Raw genomic sequence first — 24,944 nt, 5'->3', positions numbered from 1 at the left:
TGCGTCTAATAAGAAACGATGAAACGTTACATGATATAAACCATCCAAAGTATACTGCAAAAGATTAAATTTAAAAAATCGAAATAATAATTGAAATATTCATTTCAAAATCATTGTATTTCTTTAATATGAGTAACAGTTTAAGATCTATAATTTTTAAAAAGGTGTAGTATTTTGGTTTCACTATTTCTAAATTCTTAACATTATAGTCATCACAGTTTCTTTATAGATAATTTTAAATTTGTAATTTCAAAGTTTATAATTAACGAATGTCTATAATAAATTTCTTATTTAATTTTTTATTAGCAATATACAAAAAATGATTTATAGGTTATAAAAATGTCGTTATTTGCCGGTTATTTGAACTGTTGAAAAGTCCTTTGAGTACAAATTATTATATTTTAGTAATCTGCGGTTAAATATTGTTTATATATATTAAAAACATATGCTAGTTTGTTAAAGAAAAACTGTATTACATGTAATTAAAATGATTATTTCTTATAGGTTGTGAAACCGCTAACACATTTAGACAATGCATATCAAAATCAGATAATGACTAATTTGCATGTAAATTTAAATAAAGCAAATAACATGTATTGTTTTACACTTCCTTTAAAATCAGATTATTATAATATAACAAATGAAGTTCAAAACATTGTAAAGAATGATTCAGATGATACTTTTGATAATATCATAATAAAAGATAGTACTATATATTTCAATATGCAAAGAGATAAATATATAAAGACAATTATAGAAAGTAATCAGTCTGGTGTAACGCCGCCACTACTTGTAAGCAAGAATAAAAATATTATAGTGGAATTTAGTTCACCAAACATTGCTAAACCATTTCATTTGGGACATTTACGTTCTACAATTATAGGAAATTACATTGCTAATATAAATAATTTCTTACACAATAAAGTTAAAAAAATAAATTACTTAGGAGACTGGGGCACACAATTTGGTTTTATTTATTTGGGACTTGAAATGTTATGTGATAATAATAATCTGCAATTGCAAAACAATCCTATCGAGACTTTGTACAGAGCATATGTTACTGCTAATAAATTAGCAGAGACTGATTCAACAATAAACGAGCGTGCTAAAGAAATATTTAGACAATTGGAATTTGGAGACATTATTATTTCTAATAAATGGGAAACATTTAAAGATTACACTGTTCAAGAATTAGAAAAAACTTATAAAAGACTAGGTGTAATTTTTGATGAGTATCATTGGGAGTCTATGTATGCTGGTAAAAATATAAATAAAATTATTAGTCTGATGGAAGAACTGCAATTATTAACATTAGATATGGTGGAAAGAAAGGTGATACCTTTAAATGAAGAAAGAAATATTCCAATTATTAAAAGTGATGGTTCAACATTATATATAACTAGAGATATTGCTGCTGCTGTGGATAGATTTGAAAAATATAAATTTGATAATATGTACTATGTTGTGGAAAATGGTCAAACTGATTATTTTTCAACTTTGATTCAAATTTTGAACAAAATGGGAATGCCTTGGTCACATAAATTAATGCATGTTAAGTTTGGAAGAGTTCGTGGTATGAGTACAAGGAGAGGTACAGCAATATTTTTACATGATATTTTGAACAAAGCACAGGAAATTATGAAAAAAAGGCAATTAATAAGGCCAAGTAAGTAAACTATATTTATGATCATAATTCATTGCAACTAACATAAATTACTTGATTCATGGAATTTTCTAACTTTTATGTATTTAGAAGATTACTCAGTGATATCTTAATATAATAAACTCAAATTAAATGTAAATGTTTATGTAATATTATTTTATTTCAGCAACTAAAGTTAATTTCAATGAATTTGATGAGAGTTCTGATATTTTGGGCATGTCTGGTATTATTTTAAATGACTTAAAACAAAGAAGAATGAAAGATTATACATTCGATTGGAACCTATTATTTAATGTAAGTTTGTTATAATAAACTGCTATTCTCATTAAATATTATTTTGAGATATATTATTTATTAATCGTGGATAATATGTTTTGACATTAGATGAAAGGTGATACTGGAATAAAATTGCAATACACTCATTGTCGTTTAAACAATTTAAAACATACCACTGGTGCTACTTTAATAACAGAATGTAATCCAAGTCTGTTAAAGGAAGAAGAAATTGATAATTTAATTATATTAATTAGTCAATTTGATGAAGTAATTCTTAAATCTTACAAAGAATTAGAACCGTGTATATTAGTGGTATATCTTTTTTCTCTATGGTCAGTGTGATCATAATAAATTAAATATAATATTAGAATTTTGAACATATTAATTTTATACAATTCTTTCAACTGTAACAAATTTTTTTTATAGTAATGCTGTCAGTAAAACATTTAAAAACTTAAGAATAAAAGGTGAATCATCAGATTTAGGAAATCAAAGACTGTTGTTATTTCATACAGTCAAAATTATACTTGCCGAAAGTATGAAATTACTTGGTTTAATACCTTTGAACAGAATGTGACGGCAGCATCGTATGCGATTATAGGCAATTCCGTTTGTCTGCTATTTAAAAAATATATAGTTTAATCAAATATCCTGAAGGATAAAAAATGTTGTTAATTTTAAGAATAAGTCATAAGTTTTAATATATTTGTAATGCTTATTCTTTTTTTTTAAATAATAAATCGTATTTATTGCAATTATTATGTCTACTGCGTTACTCTGTATTTATAATTAATTAATTATTTTTTATCATTCGGTTTCCATAATTAAAATAAAGACCTTATAATGTGTAAGGTGATTATATCTTAGAACAGTTATGAAATATTTTACAAGAATTTACTGAAATCTATTTATATAATTTTGAAAATACAGAGGATTGAGAAAGAAATATTAACGTTTCTTCCACGTAAATTTCCTTCGAGCTCCTTCCTGCCCAGGCTTCTTTCTTTCACGTTTTCTCCAGTCCCTTGTTAGAAGGCCAGCTAAATACAAATAATTAATTTTATCGAAATTATTATCAATAAATGTTTTGTATTTACAAAAAAAAATTTTAACATTTCAGTTAGTATGACAATTTAATTTCTCAAATCATTCACATAATCAGAGCGACACTGAATGAATTTAACGAGCGACCTCATTACCACTTTGCGAATTACATCTAGAAATTAATGTCTCGATAGAGAGCGCGCAGTAATAATTACATCCCAGTTTCTATGATAAATTAATAATACAAAATTTGAAAATTACGTTCATCTTTTGTGATAAGTTGGCTTACAATCGTTGTTGAAATAAATTGAATTTAAAACCTATCATCGAATTCATTCAGAATGTATTAGGAAAAATAACTTATTTACTAATTATGTACTAGTAATTAGATACCATTGTTGCCCTTACCAATTCTCATTTTTTCTATCATTTCAACATCGACAAAGTTTCGAAGCCCTTGTGAAATACCCCAACGAACAGCACCTGACTGTCCAGTTCGCCCCCCACCAGTAACGGTTGCTTCGATATCAACTTTATCACTCATATTCGAAAAAATTAATGGAAATATAACCTGTAATTTAAAACAGACTATGTTAATCATACTCTGGATCTATTTTAAAATGTACAAAGTGAATATTCAACGCTTAGTTCGTAAATTAATAATTTTATTTAATATAAAACAAAAACACTTGTCTTTTCAAATCGATTAAATTGTATCTGTACTACTTCATGCATCTTAAGATTTTATTTTGTAGAAATCTTAATAAAATGGAGAAGATATCAATTTAATTACCTAATTAAAATATTTTATAGAGAAATATGTCTTTTAGTAAAATGAGTCTTGGCAAATTTGTATCGTTAACACATTTTTTTCAGCTAAGACGATGCTAGACGATGATAATCGTAACATTTGATGGGCTTCGTATTATATAAATATTGTCATTTAGAGAATAACTTTTAACAAAATTCTAAATACTAATTACTAAATTAAGCGGCTAGTTATCAATGTTTGTCAAACATTATTAATTGTTCTTAATAGTAGAATTGCTATTCGTTCGTTACAATAATAACAATTACAACATACACTGCGGGTACAAACAATTTTAATAAATTCTAGCAGCCGCAAAACAAGCAGTCTGTGTAACAGTCGATAAAAACATAAAATATTAATGTCATTACTATCAATGTTAATTGATATCCCCATGAGTCACATCTTACGATATTTAAATTCATGACATTTATATAGAAAGTTAATTTATTGATCTTTGTTACGTTCGAAAGAGTATAGTGCACTTTTAATGATTTTCGTAGTTAAATTTTAGATAGAGACTTTGATTGTCAATGATAGTACCTAGGAAATGTCAATTTTTCTTTTCCTTCGCCAGATTCTGTATAACATTCTCCAGCGTTTTATTAGTGTTTAAGAGCTGCTCCTTTAGTAACTTGATAGTATCCTCGTAGGACTGTAGCTTATTAGTTAGATTTTCAATGACTAGCTGTAAATTAGAGTCAGAATTCTCCTCGCTCTGTTGTCTCATCCACATCACGTGATCGCTCAGGCTAATGTTATCATCGTTCATAAACGGTATATTCTTCTGGGCCACCTCGTAAGCCGCTTTCAGGATATCTTTAGGCAATCTCTTTTCCAAAGGGTTCAACGGTTTCACCACCAGAACTCTTTTTCTGTTCTCCACGTTGATCTTATGGTCCGACATCCACTTCCGGAAAGCGTAAGGGATCGAACTGTTGTGCAGAACCATTTCGGTGAAAAGGATCAATTTTGTCTGACGCACGAGTTTCGTGAGCCCGGCGTGATTTCTTAATCCTTGGATGTCGTGGACAGCGATACCAACGAGCAGATTCATCAGAATCACGGTAACGAACACGATGAACAAAGTAAAGAGGATCTGAGAGCACACCGATAGCGGATGATAAATAACGAACGGTCCTTTGGTTTTGTCGTCGATCTGGGTGATGAGTCCCTCGAAGTCTAGCTCGCCGGCCATCATCGCCAGCACTTTGATGAGACCGGTGAAGGGATTGCCGAAAGACGGTTCCCCGACGAATATAACACAAAAACTGACGGTAAATCCTATCAACAGGCCGGAGTAAGCCAGCAGCAACTTCGCAAACTCGAACTGTATATGAGTAAACATCGCCACGTAGGTGCCGAACGCTGGCAGCTGACCGACCATCAGCATCAAGTTCGTCCACGCGCATAGTATCGCGAACGCTCCAACGTAATTTTGCCAATCGTACGTGCGACCCGTGTACACGAACGACGTGACGAACACGCTGATTATCACGACGCCGTCCAGCACGTTGTCGATGTTGGAGAAATACTGTTTCGCCGACGTGTAGACCATGAAGCCGAATATCTTCCTGGGGATAGAGATACACGTGAAGATCAACAACAGGTACCATTGGATCTCGATCACCGGCCGCCTGAAGAGAAATCCAGAGAGACGCTTGCTGCTGCAGATCTTCAAGCTGTTCGCCTCGTCGTAATTGTAACATTTGTACGCTAACGCGGTGAGGACGTACGTGGTCATGCAGATCACGGTCATGGCGTACAGCATGATCCTGAGCAGATAGAATTTTCGTATCTTCTCCCATTTCAGGTGCAGGAAAGCCATCACCAAGGGATGGGACAGCAAGTCTTTGCGGCGTTCCTGAACGAAGGTGTTTATGAAGCTGGTCTCGCACTGGTTGTCGCTGGGAAATAGCAGGTCGAAGTGCAGCCTCATCTCGAACTCTCTGTTGTGAGGCACGGGTCTGCTGAGCGTTATGGAGGCGTCGAGCCTCTGTCGAAACACTTGCAGAGATTCGGGTATCTTTCGGAGTATGATGTTCAGAGCGGACAATCCTGCGCTGGTCGTTGCGCTTACATCCGCGCCTGCCCAAATTAAAACGTCGACACAGTGGGACTGTTCGTTCAACGCGGCCACGTGAAGAGGAGTGAAGCCCGTTTTGTCCGCGGCGTTCAACAACGCTCCGTGCTTCAGCAACGCTTCTACGAGCTTCGCGGACGAATGCGTGGTCATCACAGCGAAGTGAAGAGGGGTTCTGTGGGCTCTGTCCACCGCGTTTATGTTGGTACCAGGTGACTTCAGCAGCAATTCGACGCACTCCATCGACTGGACGAAGCAGGCCACGTGCAACGGCGTCTCGCCCATGTGATTTTTCTCCACGACGCTCGTACCGCGGTCCAGCAACAATTTCACGATTTCTGTCGCTCCTGCCCTGATAGCGGAATGCAACACAGGCTCGAGAATCTCCTGATAGAGATACGTGCTCGGTTTCGCGCCGTTATCGAGTAGCACTTGCGCCGCGTCCAGAGATTTTCCAAGAACAGCGAAATGAAGGGCGGTATAGTAATTGATCGGGTTTCTGCAGTTTACATCGGCGCCCTTTTTTATCAGGTGTTTGATGCACGCTACGTTCCCGCTCAGGGAAGCTGCGAGGATGGCGTTCATGCCTGTACGGGACTCGGTGTATTCGAGATTCGCGTCTAATTGTTCCAATTTCGGTAACAAATGGATCAGGCCACGGTAACAACACCACACGTAAATGATATTTCTTATTCTCTCTCCTGCGGGTAGCTCCGGTAACGCGTTGCATTTCTCCAATTCGAGCAGCAGCTTCATTTCCGCGGGCGTAACGATCGACCACATTATCGATCGAAGATCGTTACCGTTTACCTGCGCTTGCCTGAACACGTCGAGATTGTCGTAGAAGAGGGACTCGTCGGCTGGCGGAGGTGTACCAGCGTCGATCTCTATTTGGTCGTTCGCAGAATCCACGACAGGGGTGTCGTTGATCACAATCTTCTGCGAGTTGCTCGTGTGTCGATACCTGACCGATCTGAACGTCGAGGCCAATCTCGTGGAAAGATGATCGTTGGATCGGTCGTTTAAGTTCGACATGGAACAATGCCTCGTTTTCCCTTCGCGAGCTGAAGGCATCCTCAACGTTTGCGTCGTTTTATTATTGACAATTTCATTAATGGAGCCATTATCCGTCACCGCCGAATCATGTTTCTCTTCGTCGAAGTAGATGCAGGAACGACGATTCTTTAATCTTGTCAACGAATAATGTCTCGTCCTCTTCTCGTGGCTCGCTAACGATTTCATCCGTATCGCGATCGTCTCATCGACATTTTCTCGAGTTTCTTTATCCCCCGCCTCTGTCGTTCTCCGGCAATCCTTCTCGTCGAACGAAAGACGACGGTCTCTTAAACTCGTTAACGAGTAACGCCGCGATCTTTCCTCGTCCACCATCGACGATGGCCTTTGTACGTTAATTTTCGGCACTTCGCTCGAGCTCCCGTGCATTCGTTTGTCTTCCATTTCGTCGGTGGAATTTTTTTCTCTCGCCGTCGGTCGAGACGATGAAGGAACTGCGACGTAACACAAGACACTCTCTACTATCGTGGATCTCCTCGGATGAACGTTCCAATCGTCATACCTCTGCCTCGCTCTTTTCTTCGTTTATCACGTCACGTCCCAAAGTCATTTGGATCACTTTAAGAGAATGCTCTCGTCATTGCAGTACACGCGACTGCTGGTGTCACTCGCCCGGCTGACTTATATCGGTCGCCTCTTATGGATTCATTCTATATATAAGTTGGATAGGAAAATGCACACTTCCGTTCTGCAGGCTGTCCTCCTTCAAACGGGGACCTTGAACTTAAAAATTAACGGGATAGAGGTCACATCTACCAGCCGCCCGTTACGATAAACAAACTTTCTCCTGCGCGAATTCAACGAGATTTTCTTTTTCATCGGATATACGATTCTTCGAGCTCCTTCGACAGGTTGTTCGCGTTTCGATTTCTCTTCGGGGCAAAAATAGCTGTTCGAAAACATCTCTTGCTTCTTGTTTCTTCGATTCCTTACGCGTGAAACTTTCGTTTCGTCTTGTCGCGATGCACGTCTATTAATGTTTCTCCAGTCTGCGAGTAACTTTTAAAAAGAAATGTCGCGATCAAAAAGGATTCAACAACTGGCATGCTATTCTGCGATAAATAGAAATAAATCGGGCACAAGTTAATCTATTGCCTTATAGAGTTCTACTGGCTAATGAATCACGTACAAGGTGTATTTAAAATTAGTTTTATAAAGTTTGGTTACGCAACGACTACAGTCATTAGGATTTGATTACTACAGTTGCTAATCAACAACTATTGATGCTTTAATGTCACGGATATAAAATATCATTGTGTGTAGACTATCGACTGTCCACGTAACTTATTTTTAATGCACATGAAATTACTGAACCAATTCTATAATAGTTTTCCGTGTTAATTTCTTATTGTCATTTTTCTTAATTGCTATCAGCTTGCTATATTTTATATAAACTTCGATGATTTCGATTTATTTCGCGAATCGATTATGTCCATTCGTAGTCTACAAAAAGGTTCGCCAACACACTTTAATAAAATTAATTACACTGGTTACTCCACGTTATTTCGACGATTATAAAAACAGAGTTCACCAATGGCACCTTTACATTAACACGGAGAAAGCTACGATCGTAGATCCCCGAAACGCGACACGATCGCTCGATCGTGAATTTTTCACGGACCCCCGGAGCTGAAACTCCAAACGTTGCAAGAGTTCGCGCGGTTATGAGCCTTTTTACGGATTCGTCGGACTTTAAGATGTTCCGCAAAATCTAGATAGACTCCACGGGCCTGAAACTCAGCGACCTTGTTCACTTCCATCGTGGTCAGTAATTCTAAACTATACAGATATCTATCACTGTATATACTGTACCAGGCGTTCCTATTATGATTCTTTACGAATTGGAACCGGTTTCTTTTTAAGTAATACTAAACTACCTTATGAATGCCAAAGGCCATATTTGAATACCCTACTGGCGAACCTGAAGTAGGTTTATCGCCTCCGTCCAAATTTACCAAAAATCGTCGTAACTTACATTGACCTTACGTCGAACCGATCGATCGTATAAAACTCGATGTTTCCAAAATACTTGGTCACTTATTAAATTAACAACTAAACGTTTTAAAACCGCATGAAAAATCTTCCAACGAACGGGCAATAGTTTTTATCTGTCGAATATTTTAACATGGAAATATCGAGTGACTAAGCACATTTGCTGACTCAACAACTTGAAATATCCTTTGGATTATAGTTCACGTGAACTAAAAAAGAAGGGAATATTTTTTGGAGGAATATAATTATAATTACAATTGTGTCGGTGAAATGAAAAAAATATTTCCTACAAATTATTAATCGAAGAAATGCAATTTTTTGTCTGTAGTTTGAGAACACTAGTTTTTTTTTGCAGTATAAAAACATAAATTGTAATATTAGCTATGTTCAAAGCCTCTCGCGCGATAATATCGTATACACGCGTAATCAGACGCTTTCACATTACATGAAATTTATGATTGGTTCACGATGATTTATTACAAAAATTTTTGAGACCAAACTTCCCATAGTGGAGTTTGTAAATAAACTGTGAGCACCGATTAACATATCGATTCGCATTCCGATTCCGTTTGACATCTTTTACGTTTGGTACTTAAACAACTTGCAACACGTGTTTCGAATTACTGAAATTCCGTCTCCTCGAGCACGCACAAGATTATTGAGCAATAAAACGTTTTTTGAAACTGATGTGCAAATAACACAGGATCGCAGCGTGTATTCAAAACAGGAACATTTGTTTTTCCACAAAGTACTTTAAATGACCAACCGATAACCGTTGTCATTTCGATCGTGCTGTGTTTAATAAGAACCGCTGAAATTTGATTTCGATACAAATTAAAAATTTCTTCAATCGCTTGTTCAAATATTTTAACACCTTTCATTTCTTACCCAATTCCGCAAATAATATTTTCTGATAACATCATTACAATAAAATTATTTTTGTATGTACGAAGTATCCATAGTACAAATTCATCGTGAAATGAATGAATATATGAAAATTTCTTTAACGTTTCACACGATTAAAAAACGATTTATTTATATTTATTCGTACAATTAAATAAAAAAATTGAAATATATCAGAGATTATTCTTTACAATTAAATTATTATTCAATCGCATCTTATTTACAATCTTTTTATACAATTATTTACATAGCAATATGCGTATGATTTATAAAATTAAATATCAGTATTCCATATTGTACTCTGTTTGTTCTATTAATATTTGTTTTTTACATACTTCTTTTGTCTTTATGATATTCGTATTGTGGACGGACTTTAACTTCTTATCATACTGTACTACAATATTTCACAAATATTGAATAATATCTATACATAAAGAGTAAAAAGTCTATACGTATATCAAAATATATCAGGTATCTTTTTTCAATCTTTGTCATAGATAATTGTAGTCCTAAATAATCTATATCTCTTTGTCATTTCTGACATGAAAACAGTTAAATGTCATTTATCATGGAGCTTATTTAAAATTAAAGAATGGAAATTGGAATGATTTTAAGATTACATAATAACGTACCTATTACATTATGTATGTATCGCTATCTTATACATATCCGTTTCTCCGAAATTTATTTAGAAAAATATTCATACTGGGTTTTTCACGTTAAATTTTATTCATTCCTTTCTAAGTGGCTACGGCGCCTCGTGGGGTTTTTTTTGTAGAAGAATGACGTCAAATCTTAAAACAGAACTCACAGAAACGCTGAAACTATCGATACAGAAATTCCAGAGTCGAAAAAAATAAAATTATCATCTTTAATAGACGACTCTTTCGAATTTAAAAATAGAGTGGCGAAATGATGTAAGTCTTCACGTACAATTTCGTTTGTGTGCAGTTGTTGTTCTGCGTTTAAAAACCACGTTTCTCATCCAGAGCTCTTCAGATCATTCGCACGATATTTCTCAGTCGTCGAGATTCCATGAATTAAGGCATTGAATTTAATTAGTTTCATCCTCTTCTTTGCTCGCGCTGTGCTGTTTGTCCGATACCAGGGCCATTATAAGGTCCTGGAGAAGCGTTTGATTTCTTTCACAGATCCTCTTGAGCTCCTCCAATTCCCCTTTGATCGTGCTATCCTCGATAAAGACGTCTTCCTCGGGTAAACGACGATGAATCGTCGAATATGGCTCGCTCTTGAGATACGTGTACGTCGTGCTGTTGCTCTTTCGGCTGCATAATGTTCCAGACGCGTTTTTGCGTTCTTTGGCGACCTTGTGAGCGGCGGAAAGCAAATCGCGGGGCAATCTAGTCTCTCTCGGATTAAGTGGTCGAACTGTCAAAACTGCTCTCAGAGGCGACGGTAACAGCAGAGCTGTCCATCGCAAAAACTTCGTTAGCCGTTTTGGCATTAGGCCTAAAAAAAGGGCAGTCTCAACGTCGTAGATGAGTTTCGTTTGGCGAACGAGTTTAGCTAATCCTGCTGTCTTTTGCAGTCCTTTTATATCGTGAACGGCTATTCCCACCAGCAGGTTCATCAGTACAATGGTGACGAACAAGAGAAACAGTACAAATGACAATTGAGCGGATAACTGAAGTAGTATCCAAGATGTGCCGCCAGCGTCTGTAGGCCTACCATCTTCCTCTATGGGGAAGAATAGATCCTCGAAGTTCAGTTCTCCGGTCATCATTACAAGGACCTTGATTAGGCCGATGTGCGGACTGCTGAACGACTTTGAACGTGGGAAGATTACGCAGAAACTCGCGGTAAAGCCTACCAACAGACATGCGTACGCCAAAAGAAGCTTGAACACTTGTGCTTGAACGCTCGTGAACATCGCTACGTACGCACCGAATATCGGTAGTTGGCCAATCATTAGCATAAGGTTGCTCCAGCCGCAGAGCACCGCGAATGCTCCCACGTGGCTCTGCCACGCGTACGTTCTACCTGTGTAGATAAACGAAGTGGCGAATACGCTCAATATGACGCACCACTCCACCATGTTCTCGGCCTGGGCGAAAAACTGGCGGACCGACAGGTATGTCGGAATGCTGGTCAGCTTACGGATCGCTTCGAGAATAGTCAACACCATTAACGCGTACCATTCCATCTCCAGGAGAGCGGGATGTCGATAGAGAAAACCGTTTATACCGGTGGTATTTGCACATAATGGCGGCTGATTATTGTCTAATTGACCGTGCGACTCGTTGTAACAGTTATGCGCTAAAGCAGTCATTACCCAACCAGTGAGTATTAGAACGTAAAACAAGTAGAATACCAGCCTGCCCACGTAATACTTCCGGATCTTCTGCCATTTCAAATGTAGGAACGCCTGGCAGAGCGGATGCTCCAGAATCTCTTTGTATCCTTCCTTCACGAAAGTGCCAAGGTATCTGATCTCCCCTTGTTGCTGGTGCATTAACAGAGGATGAAAGTCCAGACGAAGCTCTATTTCTCCCGTGGCGGATCCGTGTTGGTGCAGCGTTATAGAGGTGTTCAGTCTCTGCTTAAAGACGTTCAATGACGTCGGGGTTTTGCGCAAGATGATGGACAACGCGCTCGTTCCACCCTTCGTTCTCGCGCTCAGGTCTGCTCCGCGTTGTATCAGTATGTCCACGCATTGCGACAATTCGTTCAAAGCCGCGATATGAAGCGGCGAGTAGCCATATTTATCAGTTTTGTTCACGTTCGCCTTCCAAGTGACGAGGAATTCGGTAACCTCGTAAGCCAATAAAGATCTGCCTAGAGCGAGGTGCAGGGACGTTCTGCCATCGTTGTCTTCGACGTTAGGATCGCAACCACCCTTTTTCAGCAGTATCTCCACGCATTCCAAGCAATGAGAACGCGAAGCTATGTGCAAGGCCGTCTGACCCCGGTGATTTTTCAAATGAACGTTCGCGCCATGCTCGACCAACAAATCGACGATTTCCACGCAGCTAGCCTCCGCCGCTAAATGCAGAGCAGTGTCGCCCTTCTTGGTCATTAGGTCTAGATGACAACCGGCGTCTAAAAGCATCGTCATGCAAGCGGGATCCCCTTTATCTGCCACATGGTGTATAGCAGCATAACCGTTGCAATCCAAATCGTTCAGAGTCGGATTATTCGGCGCTAATAACTTCAACACGTTCGAAGCGTTCGATCTGGCCGCAGCTTGCAAAACGGTCTCTTCCCCCAATGGGGATTCCTGACTGATCCCCAGCTGAAGAAAATGCTGAACCACTCTGGAAGCATTCCCAAAAGCGGCATAATGAAACGGAGTGTGAGTTTGTTCCAAGTACATATTAGCGCCATTGGTTAATAGGTATTGCACGCCTTCCAAAGAATTGCTGAACGCGCACAGGTGCAGCGGAGCGAGACCTTGTCCCTGCTCCGAATAATTTAAATCTGCTCCGCACTTATGCAGAGCAGCGATAAGGTCCACTTGACCGACAAAGCTGGCGTAAAGTAAGAGAGTGTTTATTTCCTCTCGTTTGTACACGGTCGCGACACGCTCCGGATCGTCCAAGTCTAGTTTGTTCATCTCTAGGTCGTCCAACAGCTGCAACCGACCACCCACGTATCTCATGTGCTCTATCAGACGATTCCTGATTATATCTTTGTTGACCTGCAAAGTGCAATTAAACTCCTCGGTGCAGGAGCTTTCGCTGGCGCACACCGAATAACAATGAGGCTCTTCTATCGGAGGCGGTGTACCATAGTTCAGACTCCGTTCGTCCGTCGACCAGCTCGTTTCCGCTTCCGTGCGCGGCGGCGTGCTCTTCGACGCCAGCCATCGCGCCAGAATCAGAGAAGACACGGTCGTACGCTTCGGAACGCGCGGAATGGACACAGCCACGTTCTCAATGTCGACGATCTGTTCCACTTGTACCTTCTTCTTTGGCAGCGACGAAGCTGCGATCTGCGAATGGTTCGCCATCCTCTTCGTTCGGTACTTTACGTGATTACATCATCAATCTACAAAGATATTGTTATAAGTACTAATTGCGAAAGAGATTTCACTCGGGAAGCAATAATTTATTACTCGTCGATTTCTTAACGAAGCCCATTGATATTTTCACTGAAATTTATATTTTCCAATTTCAATTTGAGCCAAGAGTCGTCCCATGATTTCATACATAACTAACAGCTTCGTCTGACAAAACTTTCTCGAATGTAGTTTCAAATCTCTTCTTAACGAGATATTCTGGTACGCGCGTTAATTTTCTATGTTTTTTGAAATTTAAAGGAAAAAGCACTTTTACATACGAATGTATATAATGATGCCCATAACAAACTGAATTAGACTTTTATTACTTTTTTAATTAAAAACCTTGTTCGAACAGGCGTAATAAATGATAAAATTTTATACGTCTCGATAATGTTCAATGATTCCAACGATGCCAATTTTGAATCGTTTTCATTAAAAAAATGGCTTTCAAGATTGAATCAATTAAGACTTCATCCTGTTATTAAATATAGATCTTGATAAGAGGTATTCAAAAGTCTTATGTAATAACGTTCCGGCATTAACAGTTCGGCCAAAAAGTTAAATTTATTAGCACAATGTACGTATCAAATTGTAACTATACTTGATTCAACGCTCTGTGGCCTGGTATGTTTAAATTGCACGTAATTTTTAATGAATCCGAGTAATCAAACGTTTGATTATGATAATGACTGCAACGAAGTGTAAGAAATATGGACGAAGATCTTTGATGACGTCTGAATCTGGTCCGAGACGCATCGTGTGAGGCGGGAATGTCAATTGGAAAATCGGACACATACATTGATAACTGTAAACTGCCACTCCGTTACCTTTAACACATTGGCGACCGGTAACGAGAATTCTCGTTTTCATAAGACCCACGTTGGCGATCCAAAACAAGATTTCTCGTTTGCGAGCACCTATAGCATGATTTCTTGATTATTTTCGAACCGACGATTTTTTTTTTTTGCTTTTAAACATTAGCAATTTTGTTGGAGTCGCTGACAAAATTATATCCAAATAAAAAAAAGTTTCATTTAAAAAAAATAATCGCAGTTTTATCGTATGTCCTTCAAATAACTATATGATCAACAACACCTGATCCACGGAAAATTTGAGGAAAGCATTAGCGGTCGACAATGTATTAAACTGATATTTATTTATATACAGTTCGAGTCCTTCGTAAGTCGAAGATTGGAACATTCTCGACATTCCATTTCGACACCAAAAACACAACAAAGATACGCAAAAGATGACGTTCGCACATATTTTGCATTCTTAGAACATTAGGATCGACGATTCTTGCAGCGAGAATACTCATAAAACTTTATATTTCATTTGCACAGAAATTTTCGAAACATAGAAATTCATCACAAATGAAATACATTTTATTCGATTTCAAATAGAAATTTAAAACTACATTCGAGAAATTGATATATCGATCGCGCGTATCGAAAATATTTCACAGGCGTGACATTTGTAATTTAGGTAATTTACCAAAACCGTCCAAACCATTAACGACCGTAAACGAATTTCAAACACTGGTTCAATTTATTGTAAATATTTTTTATTTTATTCACTGTAAGATCTGCAAGACTTGTGTTTAGATTATAGAAACTAGTTCACTACTAAATTTATGGGATTGACTCTTTAGCTCCTCTTGTAATCAAGAATTTCTCTGACTTTCTAAAGTAATCACGTTTTGATGTTCGACGCAACGTGGAAATTTTTATAATGGCTCTTTACCGGATAGCTTGAAAGATGTCGGAATAAGAACCAATAGCGATGCTTTTCACGTGCAAACTTTATCGGTCGGCTCAAACGAACGATTTGAAACACTCAAAGTGCCGGTACCATTGCAAACACCGTGGATCTGTCGTACTATCGGACGGCTCGATTAATACTGCGCTCGGATCGAGCTTCTTGCACGCACCGTCTGTTCTGTGATCGCGGAATTCGCATAATCTCGTCTCCTTTGCACTCGCATAAACTTCGGTTCTCTTGCATTCGAAATTCATTAATAATTTCTTTACAATTTGTACATGTTGCGTGGCCGTAAAGACCGCGATAAATTTCGTGCACGTAAACGATACCAATTCCCATGGTACAGTTTATATCTTTAACATTACGAACTTTCAAAATTCGCGAATTTCATTAAAAATTTCTGTTCGATGTGGTCATCGTTATGTGATCATAGAGACTATGATAAACCGCACACATGAGAACTTCTACTAATTCTCATTGTCTCGTCTTCTTCTCGTCTCTGTTCCTCTTTCATTTCAAATTCAGAGATGTAGGAACAGTAAAACATCTGTTATATAAACTAATTGAAAGACAAAAGTATCTATATATCAGAATTTTCACGTAATAAAATATTCGTAAAACAAGTGTTCTGTTTGGATGATTTTATCATGTATTGATTAATTACGAAATTAATTAATCGTACATTTTGAATGTATTTGAGATTATGAAAAATGAGACAAGTTTAACTAATAATTGCGTATTTTAAAAGGAAATTTGAATCTTTGTAGATGTGATTGCGAAACGGAACAAATATGTAAAACACCTTAGGCGATGAATATTAATTATCGACCACGATATCTCCAAATCCATATTTAAAGAAAATGATTAGAAATCGCTTGTATATACACTTAAAAGAATGTACATGGAATGCTAAAGATCAACCAGGGCAAAAAATTACATGCCTTTTCAACTTTGTCATTGAAAAACTATTTATCCTTGAAGTAGTGATTGTAACAAGTTCCGTTTTCTAGCAAGTATAAATAAGTTAAGTGTAAACAATTAATGTGTTTAAATACTTAAAATATTAATAAATAAATTATATAAAAATTTAAAATCGTCCAAAAAAATGGTTCAAAAAATATGTTTCGCTTCGCACCCCAAGCAAGCCTTCTAAATCTGTTTTATAATCACACTTAAATAAATTTGTATAAAAATCTGGTGTAATTAGAAAAAACAGATCTTAACATGAAATTAATATTAATATTTAAATACATTATTTAATACAAATTGGATATTTTCATGAAATGATTAATTCTTAGAAAGTAATTTTTATAGTTTGTAACTTTATATAATGCAATACTTACCTTGAACTAAATGAACAATGCATTCTTTTACTTTAATATAAGATATATATCTATATCAATATAGTAGTGAATTTAGTACTCACCGTACGATTTTTCTATTGTTTCACATATTATTTTATATTTTATGTTGTGATGTACAATTGTACAATTGTTAAATTAGAAACGTAATAAAATACAAATTACATGCAACCTTAAACGTGTAAATTCCTCATCCCAATAGAAATTAAAGTCCTTCACCGTTTTGCAATCTGATATTTCATTCTTGAAATATAAACAGATTGTGAAATGATAAATTATTTTCCGATTTCTATTAGTTCTAAGAATTTCTATGTTTTGATTCATCTCATAATATTAGAATATATTACATATGTTAGTATCAAAACCAAAGTTTGAATGCTAACAAGTTATCATCCAGTAATTGTTCGAAAAAATAATAACAACTGGTATTATAAATTCATTTACAATAATTATTTAAATTGTTTTCTAAAAACTTACTTGTTCACGGCATTGCATGTCCTGAAAGTATGAAATATTCTTCCCATTAATAGTAATATTTCCAGTTCCATTACCTAACACTTTAACCGTTCCCCTTGAATTTTTCCTCATACAGCCTATAAAAAATGCAACAATTTAATAAAATGTATTAAACAATAAATAAAGAACAAAATTCAAAGAAGAAATTTATACACTAAACATCATGGATTACATTAAATATAATAAAACTATAATGATACTAATTTTAGTAAATTATATTATATACTTACATTCAACTAAAACAAAAGGTCTATCATTGCTATCATATTGCAACTGTAAAAGAAAAACATGTTAACTTTTTTAATCTAAAAAAAATAAATAGAGCAATAAAGGGTATTCAAAATATACTTACAGGTGGGAGATCGACATTTTGAGTAATTATTTGAAATTTATTTCTGTATTGCATAAGAAAATCAGATTTATGATTTGACAGGGGATGCTGTATTAGTCTATCAAGACATTTAATAAGGTATTCATACTAAAATAAATCAAGACATTTAATACATTTTTCAAGAAATATGTTACTATAAAATAATCGAAATATATAAATTGTACATACTTGTTCTGTTTTAATTGTTTCCATTATTTTAGATTCTATTTGTTTATGTAATAACCAATCTGATCCTATTGGATCACTAAAATAATAAAAATTAAAATATGAATAGAACAATATATAAAAAAATAATCATTTATTAATTATTTTAATGATATAATGAAATAAGTATAACAAACAAATTTAAGCTTACAATTTCTCCTCAGCGGAAGGTAACTGCTTCTTAGCAATTTTGTCATCTTCCATTTTATTCAAAAGTTTTATCGAGTCTGCAATATTCTGCGTATAAAAATATTCTTCATGTACGTAAAATTTGCTACAATAAGGTACAATATATAAAAAAAAAACTATACATTACAAAATGACTTACATAAAGTATTTCATAATAAACAGGTTTACAAGTATAAAACAGGAAATTATATGGTCTACCACTTTCAGAAAATTCTGCTTCCTTCTTATTTGGAAATAATTTCTCTGGACGAGCCATCATAGGACGTGCTCTCCAGTCATATAAACCAGAAGGAAACAAATATTCTATTGTTTTCTATAAAGATAAATAATGTTTATACAATTTGAAGAAATATATTGCCTAAAGGTAATACAGATTGTATATAATAATATATTATATAAAGTATGATTTTCATTAAAAGTACATTAATTCCTTATCTCAGTTTTATTTTAATTATATCACAAGTTATATGATATTTAAGCATTATAGAATTTCAAATATTACTGTTCAATTTTATTAACATCAAAGGTTATAAAACAAGGTACTACGTATATCTGAAGAAAATCATATTTTATATGAAATGAATATAATTACTTCAATATAGGTATCCGTCAAATCATCAAGTTCTACACCCATCATATTAGCTAAATGTCGTTTTCCTAAATCATAAGATATTGCTTCTTTCTTCAGAAATTCCTCTAAAATTAATAATTTGTTGTTATAGATTATTCTTATATTTAACTCAATGATAATATTGAATTTTATGTAAAATTTGTACAATATTAATATGGTCTGTTTAAAACTTACTATAATCTTTAGCTTGTTGTAAATACACTTTCATAGCTTTACTTAGTTTTTTATTCGATGTATTTGGAAAACTATCCTCTACCACATAATCAATTTCATTATTGATGGTACTATACGATTTCGACGTTATACTCTAAAATAATAAAAATTGTATCTTTATTGAATTGCGAATTATGTTAAGGTTATCACATTCACTTAGTACTTGATAAACACTTTTTAAATAAAAAATTAAATAATATAAAAGTTTAAATTTACCAAAAGTCGCTTGGTATTTATATTGTCTCCAACTTCTCTAATATTATTAACATTTATTACATTTCTAGCATTTAATAAACGTATAAACTTTGTCAGAGCCATGTTCACACGAGGTAAACACCATCTGACCTATGTATGTGGTGAAAATATGTCTTTCAGATGGTAAATTATTCGCTTTATGTTTAACTTAATTCGATCTACTATAATTTACTAAAGTAAATGTAATATGAATTTTTTAATTTTATAACTTTTATAAATGTTTTATATGAATTTCCTCTTAAAATATTTGAAGTATCTTGTAATAGTGAAAATAAAGTTAAAATAGACTATGAACAAATATTAATTTTCTTCGATAGAAAAGTTGCGGATTTATCACATATACAAGACAAACTTATCTGAAAAAAGCGAGGGCAAATTATAACATTAATTTATTTAATTAAATTATAATGTTTTTATATCTAATTGCGTATTAGCCAAACTTATGTCCACCACAGTGTGGGCAGATCTGGCATAAACCTCATCATGAATTTTAAAGTTAAAATTCTTTTTATTTTAAAATCCCCCCAAATATACGCATCAGGGCAACATTTCTAACCTGACATTACATTTTCGGGAAAGAATTTTTTTCTCGAAAGTGCGTAGGATTTCGGGGGTATGTCTATTGACCAAAAATGATTGCAATTGACCCCTGCAACCGAAAATAATTTTTCCGTGAATGATTTTAAATTTTTTAATTTAATTTTTTAAGGAAGCCTCAATCAACAAATTAGTATTCTTGATTTTCGTCTTATTTTGGCCTCTAGAATTTCCCATTCAAATTTTTCCCAGGGATGGCCGAACACCCTGTATATAAAAATAATAATGTGTATGAAAAAACATGTGGAATAATAGTTTGGTATCGCTTTATTTATTCAAAATACTATAATCGTCTAAAATTTTTAGAAATAAAACACTAAATAAGTACTTTTTTTGTAACGCAATCATTTTACAAAACAACAAAACATATTTAAAATTTCTTATTCAGTTATCATTAGCGTAATTATTTGAAAATCTGAATAAAAGTTTCTTTTATTGTTTTATAGTACTTATAATAAATCCATTGTCATTGTTATAATGTTGTTTTCTAAATAGAAAGTTATACTTTGCAAAAACTGTACCTGTTTTCAACCTTATCCTAAAAATCGTGGACGGAAAGTGTTATCAGTTATAAGTGTATATATTGTTTCATAAAAAAAATAAAAAAATATAAAATAAAGATCTAAAGTACTGAGAAAAAAAATATAAAATGTTACATATAATAGGTTGTAGCAATGGTAACTGTATAGAGTATATAAAGATAGTGTTTAAGAATACTTAAAGAGTATAAGATTACTATGTACAATACAATAAATATCACGTAAATACAATAAAAATATGAACACCTGTGTATTAATGACATTAATTTAATTCTAATTCTGGGATGCATGGCTCTGTAATTGTTGTAATAGGACAGATGCTTAAAGTATCCTAAAAATATAAAATGCAATAAAGAATATACGAATGGAAGAATATTTTATTTTCAATGTTTTAAGAATAAAAAGAATAGTTACCAATCTTGTAAGTTCTGAAAGTGTTGGTCTTTCTTCACTTTCGACATGCCAACAAGATGACATAACTTCGTAAAGCGGGTCAGGAGTATCTAATAATTGTGGTAATCTAACTCCTCGCTCAACTGCTTCTTCTACTTCGCTTTCAAGTACAAGATTAGAATATGGTGTACCACCCATACTGAGCATTTCCCATAAAAGTACACCAAACGCCCAAATTACTGCCGGCAATTGCTTTTTTTTATTACCAAAACATTCAACGGCATTCCATCGAGTGTATTTTATATCTTCTACAGCGTACTTGGCAATACCGTAACCCATTAATTTAGGTGTCCAATCGTTGCAAAGACCTACGCTACGTGCGCACAGATAATCATGTACAATTTTACAATTTTCAAGATGTTGTAAAGCAGATGCTATCATAGATCCCATAGGTAGAATCTGATCGACTGGAAATGTATTTCCGGATCTTGCAGCCAACAATCGATTTTTTAATGTTTGAAGTGGCAACTCCAGTACAACATACAATGTATTATGCGTTTCGCAAGTTCCTACTAGATCTGCAAGATATTTCATAGGGCATGCTCTAATACAAACATCCAATTCTCGTAACATATTCCTTTTCTCTGATGCCTTTAATACCCTGTCAGCTATAATATGAATCGCTACAGTACAAGATTTGCCATCTTTCTCCACTGTACCTGTGTGAGTAGTACCAAATCGTCCTCTACGTATTATAGTGTCACTAATTGTTAATACATTTTGTGGTATGGTCCATACCTTGTTTTTTAGTTCTTGGTAATGATTTATTCTTTCCGGCACATCTTCGGGAATATACGCCATATTGTCAACTTCGTATAGTGGTCCTTGTAATGTAAGTTCTTGTTGTTCTGGAAGCTTTTGCATACGAAATTTTTCATGACGTTGTCGCAATACAAAATACAATACTATTAAAGCTACAAGTAATGCCCCTAAAAGACCAATTGCAACACAAAGTACGATCGTTGTTGTATCCATTTTGGTATTCTCATTTTTACCGTAACTTTTTAAGTTGCTAATCAAGTCTGAATAAGCAAATTGCACTTCTCTTTGAAATCTAGATATCACTGCTAAACCTATCTGAGGATTTGTTTGGGTATTCAGAGGTGCATTGTAATATCTACCAATCATTTTTCCATCGCCGACTGTAAACCTTTTATATTTATAAAATTCAGAAGATTCAAATTCTCCTGTAATATAATATGCTAAACCTTCTTGCTTTGATTTTTCATAATTATAGTACATAATGTTAGGACTTGATGGAGGTATTACACCAGACTGAACAACAAATACTTGATATGAGCTAACAGGTCCATATTCGCTATTTCCTTCTGATAATAAGACAGTTATGGTAGTACTTGTTTGTTCTATTACTTTTGGCATAATTGGTTTATTAGGTGGGGCAATTAGTGTCCATCCTGAAATATACGCTGGCTTGCTATTTCCTTGAGTATTAGTTGCTATTATAGATATATTATATTTTGTGCCTGGTTGTAGATCTCGTAAAGTAATATTGTTTGTAGTTCCCCCTTGCACTTGACTTTCTACAACTGGTAATAGATCAGAAGCGTGTGTTTCGATAACTGCTGCTTTCAAAGTATAAGATGTAATATTTCCATTAGATATGTTGGGTGGTTCCCATGTAATTTGTAAACTATCTAAACCATTGTGAATTATTTCTATTCTTCTCGGTGGGCTAGGACCTATAAAAAATATGCAATCATGCTAAATTAACAGATATAAGAAATTTTTATATTGTATTAACATATATATTGCCATGCCAGTTTCCCATGTTTAGAGATGTCCTCGACATTTATTCAAATTGTAGAGCGATAAATAAAAATATTCGACAATTCAATGGTATATTTGTTGTTTTATAGCATTTCTAATGACAGTAACATTGTATAAAAATTTACAAGTATCAGAGTTATTTCCTTACAAACAATTTTGCAACACATTGTGTTTGAAATGCTAATCACCATAGTAGGAAATGTATTAAATATTAATTACACATAGCAATATTTAATAGATGTACCTTTTTGTCCAGTTGAATAAATACTCATTGCTTCCTGACTGCCGCAATAATTATTTGGATCAGCAGTGCAAGGATAAGTACAAGAAGTAGATATACCTTTTCTACCATAATTACTACCGCAAAAACAGTCTTGACCATTCATTAATCCAGCAAACCTATGGATCATTTACAGAAGACATGAATTGTTTGTTCCTTCATTGTTAATGTTAATAAATACAGACGATATTTCTATAACTTACATGTAATAACGAGAACGACACTTTTTTATACATTCTGCTGGCATACTACCACGATTTGATATCGGGGTTGGTAAATCCGGATCTAACACAGAACTCCGAAAACAACCCTCGTATTTTTGACTAAGTACATGACTGCAGAAATAAAAAACTAACGATAATACTATCATTATAAATTATATTAGTTACCAATATGATTTTTATAACGTTATCTTTATCGGCGTCGCTAAGTACAAAATACAGAAGGAAACATTCTTTAAGAATAGTTTACATCTGAGTCAATGAATAAATGATGTCACTATACTGTCGATGAAAGAACAAGGTTAACTGTATGTCATATTTCATTGCTTTTTAGTGTAAACCGATAGAATACTTCGTTGTTTTTAGTCATTTTTACTTATTTTTGAAATTTTTTATGAATTTTTATAATGCATCAACAAATGTTAAAATCCAAACTTCACGGGCGTGGTTGCGTTTATTTACTTCGCTATACTTAGTGTGGCATAGTATCACTACTATCGCTACTATTAAACAAGTACTGCATGCATTATATTAAACGATGCTAATATTATTTTAAACATTAATTTCCTAATTCTTTACCTTGAAACATTCTTCTTTAAAAAAGTTGTTAGATACCTTTTTTGTTAAAGAAAAATATGTTTTTGAGTTTTTTCTTTAAATGTTATTTTAATGCATTACAGTAATTTCTTATTATATTTCGTTATAATTTTTGTTATGCTTGATATTGTAGACTAATGTTATAGATGTTAAATTAAAAATTGTACAAAAACACTATACTTTAAATTCGTAAAATTGATAATAAATATACACAATATTTAATTTTTTAGAATAATAAAAGGCATTAAAATAATTAAAATCTTTTATTATTATAGTTTTCAAATATACAGTAATATACAAATTTATTGTTATGTATTGACACAATTATATTCTATATGGAGTAAATACACATAATTTTTGCCATTTTTTTTACTGATCACTTAAACTTGTATTATGTACTTGATTATAATATGGTACAAAGCAGTAAATAAACTATATAACGACCTTTTCTTCGTAATTTTGTTAACAATACTTAAATGGTTTTAAATCTCATTATGTTGCAGTGCTGTTAATCAAAATTTTTTACACTTTCGTTTATTTTAATGTAATAAAATAATTAAACGTCAGCCTTGAAATATTAATATTTATGGTTAGTACAACTGACGTAATAGTATGTAAAGAAAGAAATATTCGCTATTTCAATTATTGTATATTCACGAAATTTGGTAAATACAAGAATATTATACAAAAAATTACAAATGCTAGTGTATTTATTTAATTACAATACATTTTTAAGTCTTTAACAACACTGCTTTGTGGCACAGGTACGTGTAACTTAAGAAAATACAAATACATTATCACAAACTTACTGCAAATAAATCGTCGCTTTCATCTATACATGTCCTTTGTTATATAAATATATACAATGATCGATCGAGTCTGATATAACAATGTTTTGTAAATGTAAGATCTCAAATTAATACAAATGAAATTAAATCATACTGAAACGAGATGAGCTAATGTGTGATAATTTTTTATGTATTCTAAGCGTAAACGGTAGACTTTCAAAGGCGTGTGTTTTTAAATTACTTTTAATACAAAATCTTGCCATGAATTAAAATAGCATTCTCTTTATTTATACTAT

At 34.1% G+C, this 24,944-nt stretch overlaps 4 protein-coding genes across 4 annotated transcripts; 1 reads left to right on the top strand and 3 right to left on the bottom strand.

Moving 5' to 3' along the window:
* Positions 1 to 28: 28 nt before the first annotated feature.
* LOC122401421 (probable arginine--tRNA ligase, mitochondrial) lies at positions 29 to 2,544 on the top strand. Its single transcript, XM_043403535.1, has 5 exons — positions 29 to 164; positions 505 to 1,666; positions 1,830 to 1,957; positions 2,048 to 2,271; positions 2,366 to 2,544. Exons 1-5 carry the CDS (start codon positions 129 to 131, stop codon positions 2,514 to 2,516), a joined length of 1,701 nt encoding a protein of 566 aa, XP_043259470.1. The 5' UTR covers positions 29 to 128; the 3' UTR covers positions 2,517 to 2,544.
* Positions 2,545 to 3,424: 880 nt separating this feature from the next.
* On the bottom strand, positions 3,425 to 16,166 carry LOC122401362. The gene is made up of 4 exons (XM_043403442.1): positions 15,608 to 16,166; positions 10,901 to 13,851; positions 4,335 to 7,467; positions 3,425 to 3,554 (listed from the first exon to the last, which is right to left on the bottom strand). Exons 2-3 carry the CDS (start codon positions 13,811 to 13,813, stop codon positions 4,345 to 4,347), a joined length of 6,036 nt encoding a protein of 2,011 aa, XP_043259377.1. The 5' UTR covers positions 13,814 to 13,851; positions 15,608 to 16,166; the 3' UTR covers positions 3,425 to 3,554; positions 4,335 to 4,344.
* A 1,304-nt stretch (positions 16,167 to 17,470) lies between these two features.
* On the bottom strand, positions 17,471 to 19,475 carry LOC122401423 (28S ribosomal protein S9, mitochondrial). The gene is made up of 8 exons (XM_043403538.1): positions 19,347 to 19,475; positions 19,092 to 19,224; positions 18,879 to 18,982; positions 18,426 to 18,599; positions 18,249 to 18,334; positions 18,062 to 18,137; positions 17,733 to 17,738; positions 17,471 to 17,579 (listed from the first exon to the last, which is right to left on the bottom strand). The coding sequence occupies exons 1-8, from the start codon at positions 19,446 to 19,448 to the stop codon at positions 17,571 to 17,573; spliced, it is 690 nt and encodes a 229-aa protein (XP_043259473.1). The 5' UTR covers positions 19,449 to 19,475; the 3' UTR covers positions 17,471 to 17,570.
* A 1,178-nt stretch (positions 19,476 to 20,653) lies between these two features.
* On the bottom strand, positions 20,654 to 23,720 carry LOC122401380 (putative tyrosine-protein kinase Wsck). Its single transcript, XM_043403466.1, has 4 exons — positions 23,246 to 23,720; positions 23,007 to 23,161; positions 20,936 to 22,674; positions 20,654 to 20,852 (listed from the first exon to the last, which is right to left on the bottom strand). The coding sequence occupies exons 1-4, from the start codon at positions 23,410 to 23,412 to the stop codon at positions 20,784 to 20,786; spliced, it is 2,130 nt and encodes a 709-aa protein (XP_043259401.1). The 5' UTR covers positions 23,413 to 23,720; the 3' UTR covers positions 20,654 to 20,783.
* Between the last annotated feature and the right edge of the window lie 1,224 nt (positions 23,721 to 24,944).

This window comes from Colletes gigas, unplaced genomic scaffold (genome assembly GCF_013123115.1).
Source record: "Colletes gigas isolate AHSC1104 unplaced genomic scaffold, ASM1312311v1 Colletes_gigas_Sc00024, whole genome shotgun sequence".
Taxonomy (NCBI): domain Eukaryota; kingdom Metazoa; phylum Arthropoda; class Insecta; order Hymenoptera; family Colletidae; genus Colletes; species Colletes gigas.
The sequence above is the reverse complement of the archived record's forward strand: the minus strand, read 5'-3'. Positions and strand labels throughout refer to the sequence as shown.